The sequence below is a fragment of the Megalops cyprinoides genome, chromosome 5, assembly GCF_013368585.1.
Source record: "Megalops cyprinoides isolate fMegCyp1 chromosome 5, fMegCyp1.pri, whole genome shotgun sequence".
Taxonomy (NCBI): Eukaryota; Metazoa; Chordata; class Actinopteri; order Elopiformes; family Megalopidae; genus Megalops; species Megalops cyprinoides.
In genome coordinates this window covers 1,800,810-1,822,176 of record NC_050587.1, presented here as the reverse complement: position 1 = coordinate 1,822,176, position 21,367 = coordinate 1,800,810, and the positions used below count along the sequence as shown (strand labels likewise).

General features: G+C 42.9%; 1 protein-coding gene across 1 annotated transcript in view; it reads right to left on the bottom strand.

Annotated features, from left to right (window-relative positions):
- Positions 1-21,367, bottom strand: part of col27a1b (collagen, type XXVII, alpha 1b) — a 134,388-nt gene that overhangs the window by 41,279 nt on the left and 71,742 nt on the right. The window contains exons 13-26 of the mRNA XM_036528872.1: positions 18,790-18,843; positions 16,444-16,488; positions 12,664-12,717; positions 11,584-11,628; positions 10,430-10,483; positions 9,095-9,148; positions 8,642-8,695; positions 7,647-7,700; positions 7,272-7,325; positions 6,666-6,710; positions 4,276-4,329; positions 3,986-4,030; positions 3,833-3,886; positions 3,668-3,721 (exon numbers count right to left, since the gene is read on the bottom strand). Of these exons, the coding sequence (XP_036384765.1) occupies positions 3,668-3,721; positions 3,833-3,886; positions 3,986-4,030; positions 4,276-4,329; positions 6,666-6,710; positions 7,272-7,325; positions 7,647-7,700; positions 8,642-8,695; positions 9,095-9,148; positions 10,430-10,483; positions 11,584-11,628; positions 12,664-12,717; positions 16,444-16,488; positions 18,790-18,843 (720 nt within the window). The remainder of the gene's footprint in view (positions 1-3,667; positions 3,722-3,832; positions 3,887-3,985; positions 4,031-4,275; positions 4,330-6,665; positions 6,711-7,271; positions 7,326-7,646; positions 7,701-8,641; positions 8,696-9,094; positions 9,149-10,429; positions 10,484-11,583; positions 11,629-12,663; positions 12,718-16,443; positions 16,489-18,789; positions 18,844-21,367) is intronic.

Genomic DNA, 21,367 nt, shown 5'->3' with positions numbered 1-21,367 from the left:
GAAACAAATTTCATGGCCTGGACCAGCATCCAGTGGGGGCAGACAATGCCCGGCAAATGAAAGAAACAGTCCCCCCTTCAGGAATGTGGGACCCAGACATTCCGTCTCCTCTGAGCTTGAGAGGGGACCCTGACTCCCTCTTCCCTTCCCACTGTTAAAGGAGATTCACCATCCATCAAGTGTGACACTAATGTTTCAGATTCAAATGAGACAACAGAAATGAATACAGGACAGGGCTTCCTTGTTCAGGTGTTACGAGTTTTGAATTCTCCTACTCAGGTGAGTATTCCTGAGTGGGCAATAAGAGTGAAGACTCAATCAAAGAGTGATTTATTTCTCCTGTTTTCTAGTGTGAGGCCCTAGCTAAACTTATCTTATCTAGCTAAGCTTATCTAGTATAACCCTATCCCATTTGTACAGCAGGATTTTTTTCTTAAGATATTGAGATAAAGTACCCAGCTCAGTGATGCAAGTCAGTGCTGTATCTCAACAGGTAAACTTTTATCAGCAGTGATTTAGCTCTACATTCTGAAGGCACTATGTCTTGAGCCCCTTTCACACATGCACTGAAAGCTGGAACGTATCCGGCCCTTAGCCGGAGGAGCTGCATGTGTGAACGCAAATATCCGAATAAGTCATACCGGACATGTGACGGACTTCTTTCTGCCAGCTCCCTAGTAAAAAGTCTGCCTCATGTCGGAGTGAGGCCATGTGTGAACAGAGCAGGCAACGTTCCGGAGAATCCACCACGAGCGAGTGGGCGTGTTGATGACGTTTCTGTCATGCGACTGGTGCGAAACCGGAAGAATACAAACATCTGCCTCGTAGTCTTTTCCGCGCGCCTGTATATAGCTTTCCACTGTTTCATTGACATTGCGGATGTCCAAATACATGCTATTTTGACTCCAATGATGATTAAAGAGATAGTTAGCTATAACTACACTGCCAAAACTTGTCTCTTACGATGATTAATAACGTTGGTTAGTAGTTTATTATCTGCAGTGACCGCTGGTGAGCTGGAAACAGGGGAGGCTGAATCATTACCTTTAAATCTATCATTACTTTCAACCTGTTCCCCTTTATCTTCCTTGATTAACAATAAAACAAATAATTCATAGAATAATTAACACCAACCGCGTAAACAGAGTAAATGGCTATGCTCGCGAAACAGCGCAGATTGTCTGTAGTTTGTGTGCTTGCGAAAGCTACAACGTGAGATTGTTTAATTAACAAGGATGGCATTTATCAAATTAAATTACATTAAATGCTCATGACACATCATAGCTTTTGTGAGGTGTTCTAAACGTTATTGTTCATTGCACTAACCTAAAAGTTTATTCTCAGTAATTTAAATCGATCTAACTAAATTTAGCTCTGTTTTGTAATTTGAATTTTGTAACACAAGAAAGCTATAATGTGAAACATTTAAGAGAAAGCTTTGGGATTATTTACTTAATTGTTCAAATTGCCATCCTTGTTAATTAAACACCCTCATGCTGTAGCTTTCGCAATAGCGCACAAACTACAGACAATCTGCCCTGTTTCGCCAGCATAATCATTTACTCTATTTACGCATTGGTGTCAATTATTTGTTTTATTGTTAATCAAGGAGGATAAAGGGGAACAGGTTGAAAGTAATGATAGATTTAAAGGTAATGTTTCAGCCTCCCCTGTTTCCAGCTCAACAGCCGCCACTGATTATCTGGTTAGTAGCTAGCTAAGCTGTAGCTAAGTAATAGTGATAGGTATAGTGAGATAGGTGAACTGGTGAAGTAACATTACATAGCGAACAACAAAAACTTACCTTATTGTTATAATAAATGTATAATTAATAATAAATTATGTGTACCAGTAGCACCATTTTGACGGCTATGTGTGAATTTTTTTATAGGCTACCTAAAAGTATAATAGCTATGTTCGCCTTCTCCTCCTCCGTGTCACATTATGTACCCGTATCACCGAAAGGTAAGACATTGAAAAGAAAAAAAAATGAAAATACTTCAACTCGCGAATACTTTAGGTGATCTTGTCAATACTTTTCACTCGTGAGAATGCAAGTGGTGTCTAACTGGAAAATACCACAAGGAAATCTAGACGTATCTAAACTCGCAATGATTTCAAGCGACAATGTAACAAACTACAAATGTAATTATCAATCGTCGCATACTGGGTACTTCACTGAAAAATAGCATGCAGTATACAGTATATACTTGTGTAGCACACAGTATGCAGTAGGCGGTTTCGAATACAGCCACTGCGATTTCTGCAGCGTACTTTTTACGTCATGTCCTGCCTCCTGCACGCTCTACCCAGGCGTCGCCCCTTACCTAAACCAAACCGGAGTATTTCCTGTAGGTGAGAACGCGTCTGTCACGGGCAATCTCCTGTTGCGTGCTACATGTGTGAAAGGGCAATTCCGGCCAAGTTGCGGACCTGATTCTCCGCACTCTGTCCGGAGTTCATATATGAAAACATCTTTGGTATGAAACTGTGATGAGGCTAAGAGGCTGTGAACATCAGCAGCCTTTAGTGATGGTGGCACTCACTGGTGAAGGGGAATTCCTGTTGGATCACAGCCTAAGAAATACACAGGGGAGGCCTATGAAGTCATCAAATGGGTCTCTGTCCTCTTGCCGTCTGGGTGAGATATGTTTTAGAGTAATGGTTCTTAAAGGAGTGACCTTCCTTGGTTCATTATGCATTAATGCATAATACATAATAGAGAAACACAACAATGGCTGAGTTGCATTTAAATGAATCAGGAACTGCAGCCGACTGTGCCATACTGCCCCCCATAAAGCAACTACTTGTTTAATTTTTGAATGACGTCATGTTGGTTTCACTGGGTCTCCTTCTTGCTGAAATGGATGGGAATGTCTGCTTTGCATTAGGAGTGTTTAATGACTTTCAGATGGCAGAGGCCAGAGCAGCACAGCGTTTAGCAATGGCTGTGCTCTGCTCTGAGGGACTGACTCCATGATCCTGTTCCACACAAACCTGAGCCACCCGACCACATCCAAGAGTGCCCAGACGCCCTGGTGATGGGCTAGGAACCGCTCATGGGCTTATCACATGCTGTCACGAGGTGAGAGGCTGCCGCCGAGCCCAGGTCTTGGCATGGCCCAGCAGACCTGTCAGCACGGGATTAGATCGTTTGACCAGAGAACAATGCCTGCTAATTGGTCTCATGGTGGCGCTGGGCCCAGCCTGGCACAGGTGAGTACACCACAGGAAACAATGGAGGTGACAAACTGCCCTTGTGTCCTATTTCCTGATGCACCTCAGATTGGGAACGCTGTCATCAGTCTTCCAACAAGCGACGCTGACGGCTTTCGGAACTTGTTGATAGTAAATAAGGGGTTGAATTCCGTGCCGATGATCAGAAAGAGGCAATGTTCTAGGTCAGGTCCTTACTGATACATGTTAAATGGTGCATGCTGTTGGTACCCTTCCCTGCATCCCCAGCCCAGCATCTCCCCTGGGAGTGAACTGTGTCTGACTGTAGCTGCAGTAGGAGCGAAGAGCGTCCAGACTTCCTCCCCCCGCTCCTCGTAGTCAGCACCTCCTTCTTACACCTCAGCCCAGCCCCCCAGACTCACCCCCAATAAACTTCATATCAGTGCTGCACACTGTGGAAACACAGAGAGAGACCAGACTTAGTCCTTACCATTGCTCCCTTTTCTCCTGGGGGGCCTGGCAGACCCACCTCTCCCCGATCACCCTGGAAAAACAGACAGTGCTGTCAGGCCCAGTGATGTATTGCACACGTGGAGTACCCCCCCAACAAGGGACAGCTTTCCATCCAGGTTCTTCTCTATTTGGTGGAACTCACCTTTTCTCCCACTATGCCGGTCTCTCCAACGGGCCCGATGAAGCCCTGGAGGCCCTGGGGAGGGGGGTACGTAGGAAAAGCAGAGGAAGGGGTTAGCGTGGTGTGGTGGAAAACATACACACTAACAAATAGGAAACAGAAGAGGACTCTTACCCTTTCGCCAACCATTCCAACCTTTCCAGTGATTCCAGGCTCGCCCTGTGTTACAAGGCTCAGTTAGCGTATCACTGAGAATGCATTTGCACATTGACACACAGTCAATCCCAACATTCTCTACAGCACCTGAGTTCCGTAAATGTATGAGTGAACCTATACATTAGGAACAGAGGCAATTACGACATGGTGCAGAGAATGGAACATAGCATAACTGAGAGAGCTGCTTCAGAGGTACATCATGATTAACAAATTGAGAATGTACTGCTTAGGTGCAAAGTGGACCTCACCTTGGGTCCGTCGGGGCCCAGCTTCCCAGGGAAACCCTTTCTCCCAGGCCTACCCTGAACAGAAGACAGAAAAAGCCATCAACTCTGATTCCAGTGATTTCCCCCTCCCCTCCAGCCAATCACAGCCTGCTGTCAGAGCCTCAGTCTACCTCTCTTGCCCACCTTGTCTGGAGGGTTGAAAAAGTAGATATGAAGAACCAGTCAGCTAAAGTGATCAAGAACCGCATCATTAAGAGTTACTTAAGTCTTACCTACTTAGGAGTTAAGAATTACTGCCAGCAAAGCTCCTCTTCCCTTGAAACCAGGAGTGCTTTTGTTGGCACAGAACAAAAGATTTGTCTTGGCAGCTATAAGACTCTTATTAATCAATATTCCATCTAAAATAGTTATGTTCCATGGTGTAATCTGTATTTCTACAGAAGTCATTGATGCATAGTTCAGTCATAATTATTTTCAGAGACTCTAAATAATCCTCTATGTTTATGACATGATACTACAGTACATCATTAGCTACACATTGACTGAATGGTGTGTATCAAGTGTATCAAGCATGTACTGAAGTTTGGATGTGCAGAGAGGGGCTTGGATTGGCTGACTGCATGGGTGCAGTGGCTCCTCTCTGTTCACCTCCTGGCACTGGTGAGATTTCCCCTCTCTCTTACACGCATAAGGATGAAATGAAATCCAAGGCTACTGAAATAATCACTACTTTAGCGGGCGTGTAATTGATCTTCAAGCAGGCCCTTTTTCCCAGAACCAGATGCTGTCACTCTTCCAGAGAATGGGACCGGCATTGCCTGCTATGTTTTAATCATGATGGCAATGACAGGTCAGGGAACGCAAACCAGCCCAGAAATTATTGCAGCCCCATACGTGAGACCAGACCAAGGTTTTCATGTCATATCATCATCCTCTGTGATTCTTCATCAATTCCAACACCATCACTGAATTTTGAAAGAAACAAAAACACTTATCTAATGATCCTCTTTTTTGGAAGGACAACCCCTGGCACCAACATGAGTGAATTTGCTGTGCCTGGCAAATTATTTACTCACACACATTCCATTTCAGCTTTGTAGTACATCTTGTTACAGTTCAGAGAAATGTCCTTTTCTCATGCATTTTTCTCTGCAGTTATATGTTGTTACCATGTCAACTGCCTCTCATAAAAGGCCATACACTTCCCACAGAGATTAATAGGGAAAACAGACAGCTGTTTGAATGAAAAGCAGGAAGGGTGTCCTAAGGCTCAACTCCAGGCTGTTCCCCCACCTCCCCTCCCCACAGTCTGAGAGCGTAGCAGCAACAGGTGGCTTTCAGCCACTTACCATCTGAAAACAATTGACCTGTATCACCCAGATATGCCCTACACATTTGTAGTTGTGAAAAGAACCAAGCTAACATTATGATTCGTCTGTTCTATTGCTCTAATTTAGAGTGTCTCATAATTTGTGAGCCGAGGTTGTTTCATTGTTAATCACTGCAAAATTACTATCATATTGACATTTCATGGCAGGAGTTTAAGCATGAGTGAATTAAATCAGCATTAATGAAGGTGAAGGCTGAGACATTGCGTTAAAGTCATAGTACACTGCATTAACTACACTGCATTAATTTCAGTAAAGTAAAAATTAGGTGACTTGAAAGTCGGAAAATACTGGAATGAACAAAACCGGCTAAAGTGCCTCCACCAATATTGGTAAAACCAGTTGTCATATATTTGAATTTATTTTTGTTAAACTCAAAAGAGACATAGCAATTATCACCACCTGGTGGCCATTTCACAGCATTGCGTGCTTTGTTTTGTTTTTAGAAAGTGGAGATTGATTCCTCAATTAATCCTGTGTGGTTTGTCACAACAGAATGTTGGTGTGCCTCCACTGTATAACTGAACAAGTCATGCAACATATTGTTCCTCTTAATTACACTTTTCATTCACTCTTCGAGTGTTAACTTCACTCCAGGAACACAGGGTTCCAGCCGAATGACAACTGGGCTTAGAAGAACCGCAAAGCATACCAGCTGGTTTCATTTGATGCTACTCCACTTCAAGATTTTCTTTCTCTACAGCAGAAAGCACAATACCTACCGTGTCCAAAAAATAAATGGCTGGAGAGCGTCAACACTTAAAAAACAAACTGGGATTTTCACATGGTCGCATTTAGCTTTGTGCTGCATCAACCACACGCTTTGCTCCACAAACAACCGTTTTTCATTTGCAAGAAAACCAGACTCACACAGTCCAGTGACCAGGACATGGGAGTAAAAGGCTGCGCCGAATGGGCAACAGGCCTCTGGATATTATATAATGACACAGTAACTTGTAGGACACATCCTTACCGCTCCCCACAGCAAGTGATCTGGAAAAGAACTCAGTGAAAAAAGCTCACCTCCAGTCCGGGGGCCCCAGGTGGTCCGACTGGCCCTTCGTCCCCCTGAAAAGAGTGATGACGTCAGCCTTCAATGCTGTGGCTTAAAACACTGATATGACACTTTATCATGAGCAGGGTAACTGAAATTCAATTGATGTCTGCTTGTGTTATACCCTTGGGCAAGGTACGTAACCCACAATTGTCTCAACAAATATCCAGCTGTATAAATGGATAACATTGTAAAAAAACTGTAACTGATGTAAATCGCTCTGGATCAGAGTGTCTGCTGGATGCCAATAATGTAATGTAATAACATTTAGTACTTGTGAATTTGTGTACCCCCACCCCCCCACCCCCCGCCCCCGATCCCAAATTAAAACAGACAGTAACTTAACGGATGGCAGTATAACGCAGTGGTTAAGGAGCAGGACTCGTAAACGGCCGATTTTATTCCCCACAGGGGGCACTGCTGTGGCCTTAACCCATACTTAACCCATAATTGCCTCAGTAAATATCCAGCTGTATAAATGGATAGCATTGCAATGAAAACTGTAATTAATGTAAGTTGCTCTAGATAACAGCATCTGCTAAATGGAAATAATGTAAATGGAAAAAATGTCTCACCTCCAGTCCAGCTGCACCTCTGGGGCCTGGTAACCCCCTTGCTCCTGGCTTTCCCTGTGCAGTAACAACTCACTAATAACACTAGCCATACAGCACCAAGACAAATTTCATCTCTTCCTAATGCTAATGTCCACCGACCACCCCACCCCACCCCCCAACCCAGTAAGCCCCAGACCAACAGAGTGAAGTAGAACCCCTGGTTTTCTTCTCTGTGACTCTGTCCTTGTGGTATAATCTTTACTTTTGAGCATATGGTGAAGTATATACTGTAGAAATATGTAATTTAACAGGGCACTGTGTTCCCTTATTAAAACCAACACCACCCACTGTGTGAACCTAACAGATCAGAAGTCTATAGGGGAAAGCCTTTCTGACCTTTGGACCTTCTGGGCCATTCTGTCCTGGTGGTCCGATGTCACCTGGAAATCCCTAGACAAAAGATTGGGGACACGCAGGCATGGTTATTACTTCAATGTGGCTGATCCTTTTTTTTAAAAGAAGAATTAAAATCAAAAATCACCCCGACAGCTAGGACAGCTTGGGACTTGTTTCTTTCGAACCGGATAAAAAAATCAAGCAGCCAAGGGAAGATGAAGCTAAAATGTAGAAGGGGCCTCCTCATAGATCCATATGAAATATTCTTAATTATTTAAATGGTTAATTCTTTTGACTGTAGATAGAGCTTTTTGAGCTTACAAACTTAATAGACTCAATAAGGAACTGTACAATTGGAAATGAGTCTAATTGCACCTATTCTGGAAAAACTGTGAAACAAACTAAATAATTTAGAATATGTATCTAAATGAAAAATACAGATACACTTGTATAGTACTTCACTGTATTAGAGAGAGATTAATTAACATTACATTCATTTACATTATATTTATTGCATTAACTCCATGTCAATCTACGGCAATCTATGAATCTATGGCACAATGCAGTCACAGGAAGAGGGGACATATGCCACTTCTTGGGAGACATGGGTCTTTATGTATTTTGGTTGTTACTGTGCTGCTGAAAAGCCAATATTTGTTTCTGATAAATCTAAGGCTCAAAAATCTCAGCAGGCTCGAAGGAGAGCGCGAGGGAGCTGCAGTCTACCCAGGGCCATTAGGGGGAGCGATTATCAAATAATGTGTGAGAAAAGTTTCCTGCGTATTGGACAGTGAATACAGTACTTCCTCTGGCTTGGGGTCAGCGGGAAGGTCACAAGTCCCAACATATTTATATGCAGCCAGGCTGCTCAGCTGCTCCATGCCCAATGGGATATACACATCAAGGTCACAGGAAATATATGGCAGTGTGTTAAGTTACTTAGTCTGTCTTTAAGCACAGGCCTTTCAATGTATGTAACGTGGCCAAGCACTTACCTCTGGGCCTGGAGGGCCAGGTAAGCCATCGGGACCCTTATCACCCATTTTCCCCTATGGATGGAGAAAGAATCCCAATGTCATTATTTTAGGAGTATATACTCTAGCAGGGACTTTTAGAAGATATTCAACCTCACAATCCTCACTCCCATGAGTCAAGAATATAAAAATCTCTATTTTAGAATGCTGCAGCAATTCAGTCCAAGGATGCAGGGTGACTCTGATCCCTTGGGAATTGATATCCTTATATAAAACAGAACACACACACACAGTCTTTTTTGAAGTGTATGTAGCTCAACTCATTGGTCACCAAACCAATGTGTAAACTGTGACAACAAACAATACAGCCTTTACTCTACATACAGCACAGCCAATATACAGTACAGACAACATACAAAGGGCCAAGCTAAACATGTCCTGTTGCCAAAGGTGGATGAGGGACAGCTGACTCACCTGTGGTCCGGCCTTCCCTCGAGGCCCGGGCAGTCCTGGCAAGCCCTGCACGCCCTGAGAAACACACGGGGGGTGTTGGGGGGGGGGGGGGGGTTGCTGTAAGACCATCCACCAATAGCCAACCACTTGCAGACCAACCTCAGCATCCAACAATGTACCCAACACACACTACAGCAGCTCAGCACAAACACAATTCACGCACACATTTTTACTTCACCACAGACTTAAAATGTAATGGTAATCCTTGACTTTACTGCATGTATCCACACTGAAAAACTACTTTGTTGATGATTTTGTTTGTTTGAGCTCATATGAAATATTTCAATTCATGTTGTTATTCTTTTTCTAAAGAAGTTTTTGATCACTTTAACATGTAAGCATTGACCACAAGCAACTGGCAAAATTGTAGAAATCACCTACTCTTTGTGTTCTAAGTGGGTGTGTACTTAGAGTGCAGTACTATGAATCATAACTGAAATTTTAGGAAATATCAACATTTTTGTAAAAAACAACAAGGCTTCAACATTCCAGGACTGCTGAAACGTGGACACTTGTACATGGTTTGAAGGTTCACGGGAAGACTGGAAACAAAATGCTGAGTGGTTGCTGGGAGCTGTAAATCAGCTGTTGCTTGTGTGTTACACAGAGGATTTCACACACTGATGTCAGTGTGGAAAAGTTGTGGAAGGATATGAAGATTTCTTGCTTTCTGCTGTGAATCAGTTTCCTGCTTTTCTTAGGCTTCCCCTCACCCTTTTTTTTGGAGTCGCCAATGAGACGTCATATATACTTGTGCTGGAGTGTGGGGCGCAGCCAATGTAATCCTCTGATGCATTGGCACGCCAACGACTATTTTTCACAGTAAGTGAGGGAACAGCGGGCGCATCTCCCTTTTGTCATCTGATTAAATTATCTGCTATTGACACCCAGTCACTGCCAGACTCCAACCTGGGTGTGAAGTGTAAGGCCCTTAACCGGCTGAGCCACCTACATTTCCTGCTTTTCTACATGGCAACCTACTGACTTATAAGATAGGGAATGGCATATTGAAACTGAGAATTCCTACAGGGTTACACAATAAAGTGAAACTGAACCATCCACCACATCTGGGCTAACAATGGCCCGTTATAAACACATAATTTTTTTCCATGACACTGCTCACGTCTGGGCATGTTGCTATCCATGAGAATGGTCAGAATATAGCCGATCTGGCCAATCCTCTCCACAATGAGTGAGCTCTCATAAAGCCATATCGATGAGGGGAAATGCAGGAATTAGCCAAAGAATTGTCAAAGAGATTCATTAGCTAAGGAAGTAGCCAGAAGAATTAAATACCTTGTCACCTTGGAACCCAATCTCGCCTTGCTCCCCAGGCAGACCAACTTCGCCCTGGAGAAAGGAGAGAGACAAAGTAAGGACGGAGGTCTCTACCACCTTTATTCTTGCTCAAACACAGCACTTACAGTAGACTGTGCTCATTACAGGCTTCTGCTGTACTGTAGCTTAAGGTTCTTTTTGAAACTGTACTGTATAATACAGATAGCAGCTAGCATAACCATCACCAAAGAAAATTAGAGGTGAGAATGAGAGCACCTTTTCCCAGTGAGTAAGGGGAAAATCACTACCTTGGGAGTGCACTTTTTTCTCTTTGATGAATCACTGCCATAAATTGAAAAATGACTCACTATAATTAACAACAAAAAAATCTTTCAATCGCCTGTTAAATTGTGTCTGATGGGTAACTGATGAGATGCGTAACTCTGCTGCTGTATATTGCATTCTGTGGGACTTTTATGTAGCCGAGGAGACTATGAGAATGTCATTGCACTGTAGTCTGTGAGACTGCTTTAAGACCTGTAAGACTCTGTTGTAGCCTTATGAGGTAGATGTAGATATATGGTATGGTAATGTAGACTGAGACTGAACTAAGGTCTGTGAGTCTGTGCTGTGGTCTGAAACTACACTGTTGTGTGTGAGACTGCTGTACTCTCTGAGACTCTGAGGGTGGTATTGCAGCCAGCTGTGTGCAAGAGTCTCCACGTGCCCTCCTAAAGGACGCAGATGGCCTGCAGGAAATGGCAAGGTCTCCATCTGGGCCATAGCTCATTGACATTCATCTGCCTTGAGATGGTGTGGATGTATGCAGCACACCTCCAATCCAACTGTGTTTCTTTCAAACAGCCTACCTGATCGCCTGCTTACAGATGGAATGCATGGTGTGTTAGGGGGTGGGTCCATGAATTGCTCTAAAAAGTGCTAATTTGTGACTTAGAAGGCATGTAACGTGTGGTGTGGAAAGACTCAGATCTGCTCCATGGTGTAGCATCATCTGAACCTTGATAGGAACTCTGGGCAATTGAGTTTAGTCCATTATAAGTGGCAGCCAAGCAGATAGCTAGACCATGATCTTTGTGTGTGAGTGAAGGAAAGAGGAGCATTTAGATCACATGCTTTGTAAACACAGGCCAAAAAGAGAGTATTCAGATCACCTTATCACCTTTCAGTCCTGGTTCTCCAGGGTTTCCTGGCACCCCCTGAAAAACACCCACAAGCAGATTAACACTGCAGCTGATGTTAAATGTCACCCTCACACACACACACACACACACACACACACACACACACACACACACACACACACACACACACACAGACACACGCACACACACACACACACACACACACACACACACACACACACACACACACACACAAACACAAACACACCTCCAAATCGCCCACAAAATCAATAGAAGAATATGGTCCTATAAGCCCTTATAACTCCGGCCTGTAATGTATAAAACATTGACTTTCTTGAGGAAAACGAAAAGATTAAATGAACCAGTTCTATAGCTTCTCCCATTTTTGCCTGCCAAGGACACAAATGACAGTAACAGAAAGATAATATGCAGTGAATTTCTTCCCCTACATGAAGACAGCACTTCCCAGATAAGACACTACAAAATGAAAGTTTGCCCTTAATTCCCTTTTTTGCAAACCCACTTAGAGAAATGGACAGTTGGATACAACATTTGACTGTAACTACTAATTATTAGCTGGAACTTTTTATGCTGTTTTATTCAAAAATGAATAAAGAACTGCAGGAACAAACTACTTACTACAATTTTTATTTTTTATAAAAAATAAAATATATAAATAAAATATGCTTATACATATAAAAAAGAGAGATTTTAAATAAATAAGTAAAAACTAGACACACTCTATAAGTCTCTGAACGCCACTGTAAGGGCACTTTAACAAGAAGGGAACTGTAAAAATTCATTCCCACGTCATGACCCTCTGTGTTTCATTGAAAATTCTGGAAGCACAAAGCTCTTCATGAACCACTGCTTGGATGGCCTATAAATTTTCCTTGTTCTTAGAAAAACTCTAAGGGAAACACTAGATTATTAGTTCAGTTAGCGGAGTGTTATACAACAGACGCACACTTCTTCAATTGGGAGAGCAGGAGGTAAGAGGACACCAGCAGTATCGTACATTGGAATGCTCTGTGTGTAACTCTTCCTTTAACCCCTTTAGCAGCAGCTCAGATGTGCTGGGATAATCACCTTGAGTCCTTGTGGTCCTGGTAAACCCATCTCCCCTGCTGGCCCCATGTCGCCCTGATGCCCACAGGAGTGTGGGGGAAACAGAACAATGTTAGACAGTGAATTTAACATTACACCCTGAAACAGAGCCACATTATAAAACAAAATCACCATGATCGCCAACAAAAAAACATTCATTACGAGCAAGACAAACGTAAGTAGCTATATTAGAGAGTGACTCCAGTGTCATTAAGGATTATCATTGTGTTTTCTTGGTTTTATGGGAACATGAGCCCAACCAGGTTCTAATCACTGTCATCATGGTTGGAAAAACTGCACTTTATACCACCTGCAAACCTTAACAAAACTTTCCCTGATCCTTCATACATTCAAAATAAAACCAAACTGGACATATCATAACTTGCATGCTGCTGCTACTGTAGCTGCTGTACTGTACCACAAGTGTGTTTTTGTTCTGCAGTGAGTTTATTTTCTCCTTGCTCTGACCACTGCCTGCATCATGTGACACATTTGGATGTGTCCATTGTGAGCAAAGAGAAAACTGACAGGCTGCATCTCATTTAAAGATAGTGAGAACCAGGTGAATGCAAATTATAATAATATTATATAATAACGGTCAATTGTCAGGACATTTCCTGGCTTGTGTTCAGGAATCTTTTGTTAGGCCCTTTAGTTAATGCAGCTTCTTTGGTGCATAGCCTTCCAACATGGTGCCGGGCTTAGCTGCAGTCATGTGCCTTAAAACCACAAATACATAACAATAATCCTCCTGTACTTTCCTAGGCATATTATAAGTGTTTCCTGGCCAGAGTTCAAAATATGTTCCACCATGTCCAACGCCAGTCTGGTCCAAAATCAATGGAAATATTGCATGCATGATCACTGTCCCGGAGAGTTCATATGCCTTTTCATTCATGAACTTGATCCTTGGCTTTTACTTGAATAAATATTTGGACAGAAATGAACTGTATCAAGGGCCAATGCTAATCAGAGACCTTATGCCATCTGTCAGATGTGACCTGTGCCGTATGCCCCTCTTGGCTCAAAGAAATAACATGGAGCTGTTGAAGGGCCAGAGCATATCAAAACCGGTCCTCCACATCTGAGTGATTTATGGCCTTTTTTTTTATGGAGTTTTTAGGATTTTGAGAATGTTCACATTCTGAATATGCACCAGACCAAAAATTATCCATTTAATCCTTGACTCAGATGATTTGATCCTCAGCATCCTACTTCTAAAAGCAGCATGTTTGAATTGGGCAGGAAATCCAGCACGCCTGGGCTTGGGCCAGTATAGCTACATGATAAATCCAGTTGATGCCGGATAATCAATTGAAGACAGAGCTCCGGCAGCCACGCAGAGGAGCTGTCAAGGTGAGCGCTTGGTTCAGGTCAGAAAGTTCACAGTACAGTGCAGTACAGTAGTGTCAGTATCAAAGCAATCTCCCAGGCCAACACAGTTGAATGGCGGGGATGTAAAAGAGTATGAAAAGAAAGTAAAATCAGAACAAGGCACCTGGGGCCTGCTTCCAGATGTGGCGGGCTGTCTTTTAACACTGTAGAAGGAGGTTGGAGGTGAGAGGTTTGTAGATGGACCTCACATTCACTGCCGGCCCGTTATATCCAAACAGGAGCTTGCTTTGGTAAAACAATCTGAACGTTAGACAGAGATATAGCTGAGATGCAGCTTCCAACCGTTCCCCATGGTCTGATCATTAGATTGCTTTCTCTCTCTGCCAAGGCTGTGCTGCTTGGGTGGCCTTGGACCAATGAAGGATATGACACTGCTCACGTTTTCCTGTCAGTCTTCTGCCAGTGAGGTGACTTCAGGCTGAAAGTACTCCAGGAATTTGACCTGTTGGATTGCCGGGCTACAGTCTGCCTGCTGTATTTCCCTCCCCAGCTCTCACAGCAGGGCTCTCTCCTGGTTGGTACAATAGACAGCCCTGCCCCATCGCTGGTCAGTGCATTTCATGTTAGCGCTGGAGGAGATCACAGTGCTGGATATTGTGGAAATGTGATGTAACAGTCTATCCCAACACCATATACATCTGTGCATTTTGCTTCTATATCAGACAATGTGTGTGGTTCTAAATTGTTCAGCCAGCTATTGCTGAATCATTTCCAAAAGCTGATTTGAAACTTTTGTTCAAGCAGAAGTGATAACATGCTTCAAAATATCACAGGAATGTGCTATTTTCAAAACAGGAAAAAACATAGCTTTTCAAAACCCAGCCCACATAAGTCAGTGAATCAGAGACATGTTAAAAGTCTTGTTGTGCCTACTGTTTACATTAAAGACAAAGCAACAGAATGGAGATAGAGAATATTTAAACAGCTTTTAGTGTGTTACAGAATGTTTAATTTGGGATAATCACAAAAGCTTGGTAACATTTCCTGGATGAATTCCCACATCCACAATAAATTACATTTGTAAGCATCTATAGTAATTACAATTATTGGATAAAACAACAGGAAAATGTAACAGCAAAAATACTGCATTCCTTGATTATACTTTTTAATTGACCTAAAACATTTTAATGACCTCTAATTTCCACCACTGTAAAGCAACATTTTTTCAGAGGCTCAGGACCATACGTGATCAAAGCACGCAATTTCAATCACACTTTGATGTTACATGCCTTATGAGCAATGTAGCTGATCCAATATCTTACAAAACTCAGTAACCATCAGACAACATAAAGTAGTGAGACACTACTGGGCATGCATGCATGGGGGAGGTTTACCACCTCCAGAATCCCAACATAACCGCTGGTTAACACTGTGAGTGAGGCACAGGACCATGTGTCACAGTGAATACAATTAAATGCTAAAAACTGTCATGAAACTTCAGAGCATTACCAATGAGAAAACATAGTATAATTCCGCTGCCTCTTGCCTCCCATGCAAAACACTGTTTACTCTGTCTGCCTCAGATTAGATGCAGATTCTGTATTGAACACAGTGTGACATTTTTAACAGCTGTAATCAGAGGGCCTCTAACATCGCAATTACTGACATTATGAAGTCCTGGAATAGTGTAGGAGGAAAGGCGAACTTGGGAAACATGTAATCTATAGTTATTATGCGGCTTGGTGCTGGTTTGTAAATGCTTCAAGCTCTTCGAAAGCTTATTTTAGGAGTTTGAAATGCACAAGCTCCCTCATTAGCCCCCAGGATTGACAACAATGTTTTTTCCCCTTTGCATTTATAAAGCCTCAGTCCAGTCAGATCACAGAGCACTCTCCCACTTACAGACAGAGCAATGTGAGGCTCGAGGGTGTATAGCATCAGTCAGACCAAGGTCTGAGCCAAAAAGCCACGTTCAGCCCACTCTTAGATTACATAAGTACTGAAAAAATACTGGAAAAAAACCTGTCACAAAGACATTTAAGGATTTCTCAGCGGTGACTTTTCCTCTTTCACTCCAAATAAAACAAAACATGTGAGTGCAGAATCCTAATCCTAAAAACTTGCAATACTAAAAAACTGCAATATTATTATGTAATCATGTTACTACATTAAAATGCATATTTTTCCATATAGTTGAGTGTTGTTTGAGGTTACATTGAGGGAGCGGGCTGAAGGAAGGGCCATTAGGAACCCCCTCGTGAGCAGAGCCTACTCACCTAGGGGCAGGTAAAACCTATAGACAGAGACACTACAGTACTGCACGTGTCTGTTCCAACAGCCACAGGCAGAACATGCATGGACCCAAGGAGAGTGAACTTACAGAGGAACCACCACAAGGAAATAGTTAATGGACATTGATATACTCACAATGAGTCCAGGAACTCCATTAGGACCTGGGGCACCCATTTCTCCCTAGGAGAGAGAGAGCAGATTTCTGAGGTTCTTGGCTCTATTTTAAACAAACAGAGTCTGAAGAGAGGCTCAGTGTTCACCAGGCTGGTGGGAGGGGGAAGACCTCGGCCTCTGTCCCTTGATAGCTTGTGTAATCTGGAGCTCCCATCTCCCCAGCCAAGCTAATGAAAGAGGCCTGGTGTGGGACACAGAGAGAGGCTTGTTGTCCAGCTCCGCCGCCCCACTGCTACGTGCCATGCCCACTTCCTCCTGCACTGGCGGCAGCGATGAAAAGAACATTTTTCTCTAACCCCCCCCGCCCCCTTTTTTTGTAAAGGGGAGATAGTAGTTACCATACTTACTATGACCTGCCCCACTCAACCTTGGAGGAAGTAAGGGAATTCTGAATAGGTGCTTTCCTTTTTTTCTGGTAAAATTCCTAAGAGGCGGTTAGCAGAGCATTGATTGTGCTTCAGATGGAGCTGAAATAAGCCGAGTCCAAAGATACTCCCTCCCTCAGCCTGAACCTATCATCAGAGCATCTTGTACTAATTCAGCCAATCTCAGGGCACTGCACTTGAACCAGTGGCTGTGAGGACACTGTGGCTGCCCATGGCAGCATCAATCACATCCACTGAACCTCAGCCATTCAACACAGTGACAGGTAGCTATTTTCACTGAGGGCTTATCCATTCAAACTGCAGTCTCACAAAACTGAAACAAATCCCTAGAGGACAGACTTTCAGACTAAAATTAGAGAGAAACCAGATGAGTCCTACGCAGGCTCTGGTAACCTGACCTGTCTGTCTGAACCTATTTTAGACCAATTACATGTACATTCAAGGGGAATTATGCTACAAGAGATATAAGACTATGGGGTGTGATCAGATTATGTGGTGTGATTACAAAGTAGACCCCCTCTGCTACCAAAATTTCAATGCTTATGTATTGAATACCCTCTTTAAATTTTCCACTGCAATGTGGCATACTCCATCCAGTGGTCTTAAAGTTGTGCTTCCCGCTGTAGTGTACTATGAATTGTCGAAGTTCAAATCCTTTGTTTTGAGAAGTAATAACAATCAGATTGGATTCATTAAGAGCTCAGGAGCAGGAAATCTTGTGGTGCATGAGCTGCCAGGCACGGACTGGATGAAATGCAGCATGTCTTAACTATGGAAAATGAAGGCAAGGAGCTATTTTCAGTTGTTCAATTACTATAACTGCTGAGTTGCCTCTTTTCAGATATGTGTACGTGTGTGTGCATCTCAGTGTGTGAATGTGCAGGTGTGTGTCTGTGTGAGTGTGCATGAGTGCGCGTATACATAAGTATGTATGAGTACGAAATTGTGTGCATTTGTATCTGCTTGTCCGTGTGTGTGCATGTGTGTGTGTGTGTGTGCGCGTGTGTGTGTGTGTGTGTGTGTGTGTGTGTGTGTGTGTGTGTGTGCGCATGTATGTACACATCTTTGTGACTAATGATGAGCATGCATGCATGTGTGTGAGAGTATGTGTGTGTGTGTGTGTGTGTGTGTGTGTGTGTGTGAGAGTCAGTCTTTCCTCCATGACACTAAGATGCCTGGAGGCCTGATATTCCGGGCTGTGCAGATGCCCAGAGAGCTGGCTGAGAAGAACTCCAGGAACGGGCTTCATGCTGTCTGTGCCCAGTGCCATCTATCAAAAAACCTGCAACTCACTAGCTCAGAGGCTGTCTTCATCCCTTATGGTGCTTATATGGTAAAAGGGCACAAGACAGCCATTTAAAAAAGCCATCCTTATCTAGAGATTTTCTGGGACTGAAAAGAACATCTCCAGGGCTTTATTATATAACGTGTTAGCATTTGTTATCCATTTAACACAAATGTTCAATGGAAAAAACATCAGTGCCAACTTAAATACTCTTCTCTTTCTTTGGAAGGAAAAAAGGGACGGCTTTTAAAAACAGGCTCAATTCAAAAACAGGATGACTGTCAAACTTCAGAGGCATCGAAAGGATTGTCTTGGGGCTAAAATGCTCGTTTCAGGGAAAACACTTCACAGTCAGTAACATCCTCTATGGGAGCAGATGATTTTCTCATTACCAGGTTTTTTTGGATCCATAGTTTTGACGTGCAGGTTGAGCAAGAGCTGGGAAACTGGGGGGGGGGGGGGGGGGGGCAGAAGGCTGTGCAGAGATTGAGATACGGTGCCCAGCTGATGAGTTTGTGTGAATGCAGCAATAAATATAAGAGCAGATATGAGGATGTGTAAGGGGTGCATGGAAGTGAAGGTGGACCCGGCCATGCGGGACCGGGAAGGAGGGAGGCCTCTGGTCGTGTCACTTACTGGCTCCCCGTCAGGTCCTGGTGGTCCTCTCTCACCAAAATCCCCGGGAAACCCCTGGACACACAAACAAGAGAGATGTTTTGAAGTTCCAGCACACCATTTCCTTTTAGTTTATGGAATATTGATATATTAGCTGTAACAAAATTACACTAAATACACATCTATATCAGAATACAGATATACAACACGTACAATGCATATCATTTCCTATTACCCCATTCCTCATGAAGGCACTAAGACAAATGAAATTGAAACAACATTCTGCTAGTCTGCAAACACAAGTCTGAGATGCATGCTGTCATCTTCATACACATGACACATTTATGCCTTTCATCCATTTACTTTCCAATATTCCAGACATTATTGGCAGGTATGTAGTGGCTTGCAATACATGTGCCCTTCAAAAAGGGGTACAGAATTATATACTATCAGCATCATTCACACCCATTGCTGTGATTACATCAAACTTGTGTAAATTTATCTGCTTCACCAGACAGATGAAACAAAAAGTACATATTCATTTACTAGGAATGAAAAAAAAAACATGTGGTTTTGCTCCATCTTTCACCCCACCCTTTTGTAAGTTGTGCAAAATAATATTAATACATGTGGTCTTCAGAAAAATAAAAATATGTAGGGGGCACTCTTATAGCCAAACAGGCCTGAAGGGGTAGAATGAACTAAGAACCAGCTGTTGGCTTTATAATGCTTTACCTAATATTGTAGCTGAACACATCATAGATACTATGGGATAATGTGTTTTTTTTGCCTTTACCCTACATTTAGGTACAAGACAAATTGTGAATGTCTTGTGCAGCTGCCCCCTGGTGTTTAAGCACTGCTATTCCAAGCCCTCATCCACCTGTGTCCACCAGTAGCAATTATGTGGTACATTCAGTATCAGACTACAAATACAGATGTGGCCAATAATCATATTTCCCCAAGCCACAGGATACTGCTGACATGCACAGCCATCTGGGAAATGAGTTTCTTTAGAAACACCACACAAGTTCCGGGGCGTAATGCCTGCCAGCTACTCAGACCGAACCAGCACACACTGACGAAGAGGCGGATTGGCTGAGTCCTTTAAACCGTCTCCATCAATCGTGCCCTCCATTACCTTCTATGCTGTGGAGCCCACATTAAGCAGTAATGGAGATGAGACTGAGATGCCCTGATGAGGGAGCCATGCTGACCCCTGATCTCTGGGCGACATGTGCAGCCAGGAGTGGGAGGGCTGGCTTTTCAACACTCCCTGCCTCCCTCATCCCAGCTTCCTCTGTGCTGCCAGCACATCTGAGCATCGCCACCTGGCTTGGCACAGACGCAAGAATTCCATGGAGATGAATTCACCTGGCTGATAAACTGGGAGGGAGAGATCAGGACCCATCTACACCCATCTTGCCTTCACTGTCCCTGTGAGCACTGTTGACCCTCTCCCCTCAGAGTGAGTAACCACTCACAAAGGAATTTCAACCACCACCTCAGTCTTCGCCCATTACATCATATTTTCTATAAGGTATACAAGGTGTAATGCAGGAATTCAATGCACTAGGATGCACTCATCAGTTTATGGTTGGGTTGGGAAGTGTGGAATTCTTTTCAGTTCATCTAATTGAAAACACAACACTAATTATGTTTGCAAGCACAAATATCTGAGTTAAACCCTTGTACATCAGTATATGCTTTTCTCCACTACTCTCCAGGTGTTCACTGTGCAAACTCTAAATCTATTGCAAATTATCCAGAATAAGGATTACTTTTAACATGGATTTGAAGTGTAACAGTAATTCCCTATAAAATTTTCACAACAGAAGAAGTGTTGAATCTTTTGTCTCCCGGAGACTGGCAGTGAGGTCAGTATTTCAGAGGTATCCTAGCCATGCAGAAGCCACTGCTCGCACCACAATGATACCACGCTGCAGTGTTAAAACATCTGCAAGCTAGACTTGTCTCGATTCTGTCTGCTCAGCCAAAACTAAGTCTTTCGTTGTGTGGGACCAAAATGTAAACTATCACCATGTGAGGAATCTTGCAGTGCAAAAAGGATATTCCCTTTTATTTCAAGGGAAGATACATTTTGAATGACATTTTTACATTGACGTTGAATACTAGAGGCTTAACCATTTAGGCATATTCATCTACAGTACATTGGCAAATATTAGTGAACATAAGTGCCCATCAAATCTCAGGGAACTATTTTGTATGAAGTGTATTATAAATGATCTGTAATGTGCACCATAATTTTAGCTTTTAAATTGCAGTGAAAAAAATTATTCCATTCTGTATGTCCAAGGTGATACTGATTAGTATTAGCGTGAGTGTACAGGAATACTCCTTAACAAATACACATTTAACAAACAGAAACACACAGTTTTGTAAGCACAAAAAGTGTTTTTCTGAACTAAAACACTGTAGTCACATCTCAAACTGGAAGTTCTGTAAATGCATCACAAAAGTTTGCTACTATATAACAGTAAAAAACTCTCAACCTCAAGCTATCCCACCAGAAGAGTTATACAAAAAACAAAGCAACTATGAAACCCCTACATAATTGGTGTTGCCTGTTTCTGTGTTT